The 10,995-nt window shown below is 41.4% G+C and overlaps 2 protein-coding genes across 7 annotated transcripts in view; one reads left to right on the forward strand and one right to left on the reverse strand.

Annotated features, from left to right (window-relative positions):
• Positions 1-970: 970 nt before the first annotated feature.
• On the forward strand, positions 971-3,966 carry LOC121707035 (bladder cancer associated protein). 3 transcript variants are annotated; one of them, XM_042089247.1, is made up of 2 exons: positions 971-1,095; positions 2,393-3,966. In XM_042089247.1, the coding sequence occupies exon 2, from the start codon at positions 2,526-2,528 to the stop codon at positions 2,787-2,789; it is 264 nt and encodes an 87-aa protein (XP_041945181.1). In that variant the 5' UTR covers positions 971-1,095; positions 2,393-2,525; the 3' UTR covers positions 2,790-3,966. The 3 variants fall into 3 exon arrangements, with proteins under 3 accessions (XP_041945181.1, XP_041945179.1, XP_041945180.1); XM_042089245.1 differs by lacking the exon at positions 971-1,095 and adding an exon at positions 1,185-1,335; XM_042089246.1 differs by lacking the exon at positions 971-1,095 and adding an exon at positions 1,361-2,195.
• A 1,447-nt stretch (positions 3,967-5,413) lies between these two features.
• The window catches only part of ripor3 (RIPOR family member 3), a 29,904-nt gene continuing 24,322 nt past the window's right edge, over positions 5,414-10,995 (reverse strand). For all 4 annotated transcript variants that reach the window (XM_042089241.1, XM_042089244.1, XM_042089243.1 and 1 more), the window contains 9 exons: positions 10,810-10,949; positions 9,758-9,926; positions 9,358-9,487; positions 8,709-8,873; positions 8,287-8,445; positions 7,666-7,868; positions 7,295-7,378; positions 6,441-6,531; positions 5,414-6,191 (listed from right to left, as the gene is read on the reverse strand). In XM_042089241.1, the coding sequence (XP_041945175.1) occupies positions 6,091-6,191; positions 6,441-6,531; positions 7,295-7,378; positions 7,666-7,868; positions 8,287-8,445; positions 8,709-8,873; positions 9,358-9,487; positions 9,758-9,926; positions 10,810-10,949 (1,242 nt within the window). In that variant the 3' untranslated portion in view covers positions 5,414-6,090. The remainder of the gene's footprint in view (positions 6,192-6,440; positions 6,532-7,294; positions 7,379-7,665; positions 7,869-8,286; positions 8,446-8,708; positions 8,874-9,357; positions 9,488-9,757; positions 9,927-10,809; positions 10,950-10,995) is intronic.

Consider the following 10,995-nt stretch of genomic DNA (forward strand, 5'->3'; position numbering starts at 1 on the left):
TCTTCCCCTGTTGGAGGTATGTACCTAATGTTGCCTTTCTGGGTGAAGCCACCACCACAGTTTTTCTGCGCAGCATCAGCACCATGGTCAGTGACACAACCTGTCTGTTCAGAGTACTATGTGCCTGTTGTACAAGAGGTCCCTCACCTGGCTCGTTCTTGACATGTGTTAGGCTACCCCCTCCATCACTTTGGTAGGCCTACATTGGAAGTCCTGCCGCTGCTTCACATAACACTTTTCTCATGAGGGCAACTGACAATTACAACTGAACATTCACTTTCATTAAAATGCCAAATGCAGGTCCCTACAGTTTCTGGTTGCAGTCAGTCCGCTGAGAACATGGCCATTAGCCTAAAGACTGTTACCAGTCAAAATATTGTTACAGCAGTGATGGGCACAACAAATAAGTCTGAGGCGTCATGGTGGAACACAGGTCGCAGGTAAGCGGATGTAGTGGTAAAGCAAGAGTGGGTAAAGTGGGTAAGAGGGTAGGCTAAACTGTGATTCTGTCATCACGGTGAGGTGGAGTGCGCCATGCGGTATCGGATTATTAAAAAAGGCATTCAGAACATGTTTGTTGATAGTGGAGGTTATAGTTGAGAGGTGGATACTCTAATAAGAGGTGGATAAACTCTACTTCTGAAATTTCAGAGGTGGATAAGATAAACTGCGTTTACTTGCGTTAGCCTCCACGCATGGGGATGTTGCCAAACATGCAAGGTGCTATAATTTAGATCCAGTGTTGTTCTGAGCTCTAACATTATTCTGCGACATGGTGATGTTTCTCAAAGGTAGGGCTTACACCATCATAAGTTGACAACGTTTAGAATGAGCAGTTTTAGTTTCACATAAGCCCTTGCACATAGAATAGAACCAACAAAACAACTTTGCCAGCACAGCCTAATTAATTCCAGCATTTGACCAGCAGGAGGCTTACTGTCTGACGCTCATCCCTCAAAGCCTGTTCCCAGACGGGCTCTGCTGTTCCCCTGATTAAAAGTGGAAGGCATGGACAATACCATGCCTTAAATGCTCAGCTGGACGTACGAGCATCAAACTAGTGGACACGTAATTACTAGACAAAAAAATAACAATGTACGATTAAGAAAAAATGTTGTTGTAATTGCATGTTAATTACACCAAAAACGAGTTAAATCACTCGTTTAAATTCAGGCAACGCCAGACGAGCTATACCAACGAGGTCCTCTTTAGCACGGCTAAGTTTTCTACTGTTATATGGTTAGATGGCAGCAGCTGCGCAATCAATCCAGTTGCTAGCGAAAGCAATGGAGTCCAGCTTTGTGAATACGCAAGGTTGAACATGGAGAATGACAGGTTTGAATGCGTGGCATACTATAACAGACGTACATGATTGTTTTCAATGCACATGGTCTTATGAATTAAGTGATACAATTCTGAAAACAAGTCTGATGAAAGCGAGCGTCTAAGTAATTAGCTAGTGGTAGCTTTATCAGGTAGCTAGAGGCTAGTAAGCGTCATTGGCAAAGAACCTACCTAGCAAGTTAACATTAGCAAAACAAATGGTATGCTTTGTATGTGGCAGATAGCATGCTAGTAGTTGTGGCCCGTATTGCTTTGATGGGTGGTTTATACGTCTTTATTGTTAAACTAGGTTTAGTTTGAGACCGATTCATTTTTTACATAAGTTGACTTTGGAACTATCCTCGAAAAGGACAAGCTAGCTGTCGTACCCTAAATAGTTAGTTCCGCAGACTCACTGACTGTGCTGGCTAGTTTACCTTGTACGTTAGCATGGCTAATGTGAAGGCAGCAATGCATTTCAGCTGGTGGGAACTTGTAGTGACCGGTTTTGGTTCTAAATAGCCTCGAAGCTAGCAGTGAAGTTGAAACGGGCTGTATTAGGCTACATAGTAATAATAGCACATAGGTCAATATCCATTATTAACTCTACGGTAATGGTGGTGACCAATAATGCTAGCTCACCATTTAAGACACGTCATTGTTTTGCTTTAACATGAGTTAACTGTTTAAAAATCCGAGAACTTGGTAAAGCACTTCGACTGTCCCCTGTTAAACTTCAATGGAATCCTTGTCTAAAAGTGTGATTGACGGCTTTTACTGCAGTTGACTAGTTCTAGGGGTGGCGTAGCTATTTTTACATGACAAGAGCCGCGAATGCAGTCAGGCCACTTCTCAAACGTCACTGCAGTTTGGTAAGAGAGTAGCCTACACCTCTTCAAATTCCTGTTATTGAGACAGGGTGTCAGACAAATCTGGTTGCTTTAGCTTAATATTATGTAGAATGAGTTTACATAATAGGAACTCAGTTGAAAATGACAATGGATGTAATATTGTAAGTCTTGACTTTGTTGAACTGATGTGTGTTGCCTGATGTCTGCTTTATCCCTAGGCCTTACATGAGATCCGAGAAGTCTTGATCCCATGCACCTGCTGTGGCGGCTGGCAATCTCATTGTGAGCATCATTCCACCTGTTACTTTGGACTAGGCATTTACATTTGGTGCATTTACACCTAAAGAGACCATGTACTGCCTGCAGTGGTTGCTCCCAGTCCTGCTCATCCCAAAACCTTTGAATCCAGCATTATGGTTCAACCACTCCATGTTCATGGGCTTCTACCTGCTCAGCTTCTTGTTGGAGAGGAAGCCGTGCACCATTTGTGCCTTAGTGTTCTTGGCAGCACTGTTCCTCATCTGCTACAGCTGCTGGGGAAACTGCTTTCTCTACCACTGCCATGATTCTCCACTGCCGGACTCTGCACATGATCCCAATATCGTTGGCACCTAAAGAGCATCAGCTCAGCTCGCTCAACAGCTATAATCTGGACAATCTTAGCCTATATCTAAAGCCTGGAACCCTTCACTGGAAGTCCCTGCCAGGAGTGAAGCAATGCTGAGAAATAGCACTGTCTGCCCATGATGTGATGATGACATACCTTATCCCTCTCCTACACATTCACCTCTTTTTTATTTGTACTGTTGATCTCTTTCTGGGGTCAGATATGAAAACTGCATGAGTGACCTGTAGGGTTCTTTTGTCTTTTTTTCCAGTGGTTTAGAAATCATGCATTGTTACCAACGTTTTCCCAATGGTGTAAATTAAAACGAGCTCGAGTGGGTCACCGCCCTTCCTTCCATCAGGTTAGATTGACAGTGATTTGGTTTGCAAGGAAGCCTTAAGAGATGTATGGAGAACATACAGCTTGTACCAACACCCCCCCCCCCCCCCCCCCAAAAAAAAAATCCCCCATTCCCCCCATCACAAGATCAGGTACTCTGACAATTTCTATTGGTGACCCTTTAGGTGTGTTAACCATCAATTCTGCTTGGCATGATTATGGAAAAATGTCCATGTATTATTGGAGTATGTGCAAGATCAAGGGTAATCTGATTGTCTTGGACTATATGGGATTCGGTGTGTCTTCAGCAAGGACCTTTTTATACACAATGGGATAAGCAGTCCAAATGGTTGAATGTTCATAATGGGGAGAATGCACCACAAGAATTACCTAGCATAGGCTGAACAACAGGTGTGACATGCCCCTTGTTTACGTCACCAAAGTCATTAGATGAAATGGTGCATTTTTTTTTTCCCCTTGCGCTGTTTTTATTCAACCTACTACCCTAGATGACCTGTTTGGAGAGCTTTTAGCACTTCAAATTACTTGCCCCCCTGTATTTAGACTAATGAGCTTTTCGGTTGAAAGGGTTTAGTTTTGTACTCGATCTCACTCAGTATTACATCGTTCTGGACAGAGGACCTATCTGGATGAGGGTTAATCTTTCTGCTGGTGGCCATCCAATGACCCACAGGCACACAGCGGCTTAGTTGTTTTTGTTTGCCTGGTCTGCTTTTAAAAGAAACTTTTTGACAATGAATCCAACAATACTTGTGAATTGTGTTGCGTGTGATTTGTCATAGCGTAAGAAAACAATTGTTTGCCATTAAACGAGATTAGAGTACATCTTTTGACCTGTTGTGACATTGTGTGGTGCAGTGCTGTTTTATTTTTATTTTTTTACTCAGAAGGATTGTTTATCATTCTGTGCTGTGAAGTTAATGACATTGTCTACTACAAAGTCTTCAGCTATTTTCTTTTTTGAAAACAGCTTTTAATTTAGTGGATGGTTATGGAAGCTCATCATAACATGCATCTCCGCACACTGAAATTTACTATGTCCATGATCCCGTTACTGGTTTGCTGTGCAGTAGAATTTGAGGCAAATGCCTCAGGTTTTAAAAAAGCACTGGAAATAAATTTCCTCAAACTTTTACAAGTTCTCAGCTGTTTACATTAGCCACAGTTTTTACTGTGTTTATATGTATTTGTTATTGTTGAGATCTAACCTTTGGATTAATATATTCTCCCTCTAGACTGAAACTATGATGCAACAAAATTTACCATTTCCTGTGTAAACAGGCTACAATGAAGTGAATACACACACACACACACACAGAGACAGAGCTACTCACAAATGTGTAAACAGAAATGTGGTCTTGTTACTAGGTAAATAATAGTTTTCTATTGTAGTGGCTGTTCGTTTCCTCAGTCGTGTATAATCAAACTATTTTGCCTGTTGCATTATCACGTCAGAGCAACCATCAATCAATGTAGGGTTGCTGATTTTTGCCTTTGTATAGTCACCTCTGAGAAAGATGTTATGGTATAGCTACCTTCTCTACAGCATTACAATAATTCTTCTTTGTGTGTGAAAATTGCAGAGCTTTTTCAAAGCTGGCACACACTAACTCCTTGAACCACAAATAAACAAGGGCAATGTAGATTTTATAGCATAAAGTGCATTTTCCAACTACCCCCTCTCACCTGCGCAGGAAGTAGATTATTTTAAATGTGGGAATGAAAACCGCCTGTGGGAATATGGGTAAAATGCTAGATTAATGGTTGCCAGTAATGGTTACTTTCAGAGTACATTAATCTGTTGATTATTCTGTTGATTAATCGATTAGTTGTTTGATCGATTAAATGTCAGAACACTGAAAAACATGAGTCAATAAAATGTCAGAAAACTGAAAAAACGTCAATCTGTGTTTCCCAAAGCCCAAGATTATGTCCTCAAATGCCTTGCTTTGCCAAAATTCAGTATATTTAGATTACGGTCATGGAGGACTAAGTAAAACAGAAAATATTCAAGTTAAAGAAGTTGCAGTCCGATAATTTCTAGGCATGTTCCTCAACAAAATGACAAACAAATTAACAGAACAGTTGACTTAGTTGACAACTAATCAATTAATTAATCAATTATTGTGGCCCAAATATACCTCTCTATGCCAGGGCTCTCATGCTTAGAGAATAGTGGCTGCCTGGTTGGTCTCATCCAGAGATGTCTACTTCCATTATTTGTTTTAAAATGTAAACTATTTATTTGATATAGATATAACAGAATCATCGGTTGCAAGTGATAAGCTGTCAAGCAGATGTTCGGCAAGGACAATTTGCAGCTGGTCCTCCTGACAGCATTTAATTGACTTATAACATGGAAAATGCTCCCCCTTCTGCAGATTCATGCTCAGTCACAACACACCATTTCACCAAATTATATACATTTATTCTGTTGTTTCTTGTGTACATATGTTAATAAGGGTAAAATATAATATTTATTTATAAATATTTTCCTTTTTCAGTTTTATAATGTACAAAAACTTGTCCATAATACATGTGTGTACTTATAATTAGAACTTCATTCAAAACCATCAAGGATGACATACCATATACCTCAATTATAACTTATCATGTATAGTTCTCTGTTTACAACCATGATAGATGACCCATGCCATAAATACCTAATGTATTTAGTCAAGCACCATTTTGTCCAATGTCTAAGCACTTACACGGTGTGAGCAGATCTGTGACCCAGCTATGCAACTGATCTGTGCAGATTTACTGGCTTCAGCTCACTGGCTTCAACTCACAGTCTATTGCAATAATGAGGTGTGATCATTTTTTCTTCTGTGAATTAGTGAAAAGAAAATTGCTCCATACAACATGTAGGTATTGAACGCTTGTATGTACACAATGTTAAGCCATGGCTCATTTTAGTCCACATTCCATACTCTCTTCTATCTCTTTTTACAATATTGTGATTTCGGTCTCCAAATTCTGGTAAGCATCCTCCTGTAACTCAGAGCAAATCTTCTCCATCCGCTGATATGCAGTGTATCCTTTCTTACCTGCAAAACAATTGGAAAGAAAATAGTGAAACTTTTTGAACAGGAGATATTATCAGGACCTTTTCCATTTTACAACTAAGATTTGGTTTGTGACTGAAAGGCTTATGTTGTTGTTAGATTGTCCTAATCACTATTATTCGTTCATTGCTCTTCTCTTGACTTGAAGCTTTGACATTCAATGGAAGACTTTGTCGTCACCATTTCTATAGTATATTGAAATCATGGCCTTAGGAGAAGGTTAAAGGTTACCAAATGATAGGACGGTCTCTTTGGCCGCATTCCGAAGGTCCTCATCAGTCAAGCGACACAGTTCAGCCACCTGTTCTGCACTCTCGGTTGCCTAGGAAACATACATCACAGTCGATAATCCCTGGTGGTTATGGTTGTTATATTTAGCAGGTAGGTTTTGGTTCCTGTTAGAGTTTTGAAACCACTGTAGGTCTTTTTTAGTTGTCATGAGAAATGGGAAGTGTTTGTTTTTGAGTTTTTGTTGAGGCCTGATGAGATTTGGGTGTGGGGATGTTTGCATGAATCTTACATATAATGAACATGAAGCATATTATGAGTAATATAGGGCATCAGAGTATACTGGCAGTGTCAGAGAGTTATACAATTGAGGATGCAGGGGAAGATCTGCCCCATATGTCAGACTGAGCCTGTGTATGTGATATGTGTGTGGCATTCTAGAACATACATACATAAGTACATTGCAAACATGCATTTCATTTCTAAATAGTCAAGTGGTTATTATAATGTTTGTTTTAATAACATACACAATTCCGGGGAGGCAACGTACAAAAAGGCCAGCTCGTACTACAGCGTTTTGATCCCTGTCGGATCAGTCACACCCAACTCCTATTTTTCTCCTATACAGTGTTTGACCTCAGCACATGTGTGAGTAACAGTCCTAGGGGGTATTCCAAGTATGTTTACCCCTTACTTTGAGTTAACTTAAACTTACCCAGGTTTGACACTAAACCACATACTTGGAATACCCCCCTGGTGGTCATTGGGCTTTGAGACCATAAGCATGGCTTGACTGAGCACATGAGGCGCTAGCAGCAGCTGAGCTTCAGTGATCCCTCCTCTCAGCTGTTACTTACCTTCAGACACTTCAGAGCCAGACAGGCTGCCCTCTGCACTCGGATGTCACTGTCCTTCAGGACCTCCGTGTAATAAACCACAGCCTGAGAATGTAAAAGAGTATACATCCTCACTGGAGCAGCAGAAATGTAATTATATTCAGAAGCTCTATTTTAAGTTCTGGTTATCGTTTTGGTTTAATTCAAATGTGACTTTAATCACCCAGTTAGCTAGTTTAAAGGAATAACACGTTGTTCTAATGAGGAGATGAGGCATTGAGTTCTTGTTGGAAAGATAATGAGTTGGAAGTTTAAAGTAGATTAAATGGTAAAGGTGAGCAGGAAGAAAGACATATCTCAGGTTGAGATGAGCTGTTGTGAAGTACCCTTACTTTTGCCCGTAAGGCCTTGAAGCCACACATTCTGCAGAGGCAGGAGGCTGCGGCCTGGGCGACCTTATGATTGGAGTCTGTCTGCAGCTCTGCTACCAGTCGCAGAGTCCGGCTGAGAGGCTGCAGCTCAGCAATGCGTCTCCCCCGGATCTTCTTAAGGGCTCTCCTCCTCTTAGGACTCTCCAGGGCTGACAGCAAGTACACTGGGCAAGAGAGATGTCTCTCACTACTAAGGTTTTCATTTTACATCCTCTGGTACATGTTGAAAAGTACAATGTTTGATTGTGCTATTACAGTTGGTATGTTAACTGTTATGTTGGAATGGGAATATGAAAGTATAATGAAAGACAATAAGATAGCACTACAATACTGCAGTTGTAATTAAGCAGGATTTCTTCCGACTAACAAGAATACAGGTTTTAATTAATGATTCAATCAAATGTCCTACCCACAGTGTGTTGGGTGTTTCAATGTACGTGGGAGAAAAATGAAAGAAAGAGAATGAAACAGATGTGAATTTTAAACTATGCCGTAGAACCTCTCACTGTTGTAAGATAACCCTTCAGATAACACCTCTTTAAATGTAATCCGCTCCGTATGTTTCTCCTGGCTGTGGCCTACCTTCTTTGGAGAGGCGAGAGATGTGCTCTCCAAAGTCTGTGAGACCCCATCTGTTGAGGTAGGTGAAGAACTGGAAGACAGTGACGCGGTCGGTGTTGCACAGGATGGTGGGAACCATTCTGCAGCTGGCCTGAATCTGTTGGAGCAGCTGCAGAAACACTGCAGACACCAACATCAGCACTTTAGCTTTGCATTCCTCACTGATAAAGAACAAGGCATGCAGGACTTTTCCCCCTGGCATGTCTGACATTTTAATCAACATTTTTATTGTGTTTATTATATAGGGCTAAAGGGCTATGACCAAAATGTCTTTCTTTGAAATTCATTATTTGTCCATGTAAAATATTTAGCTGAATAGTGTTTATGTTTATGGTGTTTAGTAGATGCTTTTATCCAAACTGTTGAAACCTAAAGTGCTGTACCTGCGTCTGACTGTCCTGGCTGCTTGGCTTTGACCTTGTGAATGAATCTCTTGCGGAGGCTCCTGCTGAAGGCGTCGGCAGAGCAGCAGAAGGGGGTCTCCCGGCCGGAGCAATCCTCCCACAGGGCCTGCAGGCTCCTCTGCTTCTGGGTGCCAGCGGGGAGGACTAGGAGGAGACAAACGTCAACATCACAGTCACACGATCGCAGGAAAGCGCACAGCACACAGGAGTGTCAGTGGTGATGAACATTCTCTCAGCACGTTTGGAATGGAATCACAGGAGATGGATGACAGGTGAGAATGTATTTTTTGACACCATAGTAAACATATGGTGTGATAGCAGACACTTAAGAAAGAGTGGGAGGCCTGTCTGCATTTTATACATTCTGGTTGTTATGGTTACATCCTCATTTTAGTACTACACCTCTGAGTAGATGGTTTTATGTTTTTTCAAATGTAATAGAAGAATCCAAAAAACATTTTTGGTTTAGCTCACACATGTACATGACATGTACTACATTTGTATAAAGTATAAAATTCCTATATATTCCTATATCTTTGCAAAGAATTATTTAATTGTTGTGGGTATGAAATGCAGAGGTAGAGAAAAGTCACAGTGAAATGTCATGTTGATACTCTAAACCACTTACTGTCTTGTACTGAGAAGTCATCTATCTTCCCAAGGGATAGCTTGCCGATTTTTTCGAGCACCTCGAGTTGCCTTGATATCTCTTCCAGAATGTCCTTGCGCACAAGGTCAGAATCGGAACCTCTCAGTGCCTGAAAGAACATGAACCTTGGTCTCAGTGTGAAAGCAATGCAGTGATATCCACAAGACATGCAGTTAAAATAAATCTCAAAGAAACACCTGTGTGTCATTGAGATGGACTATACTACACTGAGCTCCTCTACTTGCAATAAGATCTAAAAATGAATTTAGATGACAGAAGATAGGTAAAAGAAATAGCTTTCATCCAGTGGAATAAAAATGTTGTTGATGATGTGATGTATGGTCCATGTTGTGGCTAGTGTCAGTGAAATCAAAGTCACCCTCAGTAGTACAGCGCTGATGCTCAGGTGGGTCTCTAGGCTCTGGTCGAGACTGAAGCTGCCGGTGCTCAGCGGGATGGCGTCTCCGCTCTCTGGCTCTGTCCGCGGGGAGTCTTCCTCTGACAAGAGCCCCAGGCTCCGCAGTGTGTTCTCCTTAAATAAACTGATCCTGCGGCGACACGACAAGGGGGTGCATTTTAGCTTAGCGGGTTTTTAATTTAAGATTTTTAATGGGCCAGCCAGGCAGCAACCCAGCCAGCTTCTCTGTGCTCAGTTAGCATCTGACTCTGGAGTGTTAGAGCTGCATGTATGGGCTTTGAATTCATGTCCTCATAGACCTCAGCTAGTTTTCTTACACATTTTATGATAATTTGACCAAAGTGTTTAATCTCAGGTAGAGCACAAATTGCCTTGACAGGACCTTGAAGTAGGTCATTTGGATTTCTCACTCATACACACTGTTGACATCCACTGCCACTAGAGGGGGCTGCAGTAGCTCTATTGATCTCACAGAGAACCACTTGACCTGCCCTCAGAGAATTGACATTGCTTTGGTATGACTGCACGTCTGACATGAAATGTTACGAGTTCCAGCCCTGTAAAAGCACTCTAGTGTGCCCTATAGCACTGTTGTCCTTCACCCATATCTGTGTGAATGGGACTTCATAAAACCAAAGCCACAGACTCAGTCCTCCCAGCTTTTGCTCACTGCCTTACTGCATTTCTCTGACTGCATGGTGGCATATTCACAGACAACAAATTAATTTGGACTGTCAAAATATAGGGCTGTTGAGCAATAATAGATATGTCAGATGAATCACAACACTGCCATCTCCCAGTGGAAATGTTGCATGCTAGGGACCATTAAAATATGTGTTTAGTGCCACTGTCTGTCACTCTTAAAGTTAGATCTATGGGAATGAAATCATATAGCATGCTGTAGCTCAGAGAAAATAGCTTTCAATGGTAAGGCATGTAGTGTCATATTAAGGACTATTAAAAAGGCCTAAGTCTGAAGGGGATGTGAAAAAGATGCTCATACTGCCACACACCCAGTATCCCTGAGGCGAACACTGCCCATGCAAGAGATGTCGTCTGCGTTAAAGTCTGTGGACAGGAAGTCGAAGCTCCCCAAGACTTCCTCTACAGCCAACGTTTCAGTGGAGGACGTCTTAAACAAACTGAGATCCCTCTGTGAAGTAAATGGATGTGAATTTAAAACACACAAAACCTACCAA

Source organism: Alosa sapidissima, chromosome 4 (assembly GCF_018492685.1).
Source record: "Alosa sapidissima isolate fAloSap1 chromosome 4, fAloSap1.pri, whole genome shotgun sequence".
Classification (NCBI taxonomy): Eukaryota; Metazoa; Chordata; class Actinopteri; order Clupeiformes; family Clupeidae; genus Alosa; species Alosa sapidissima.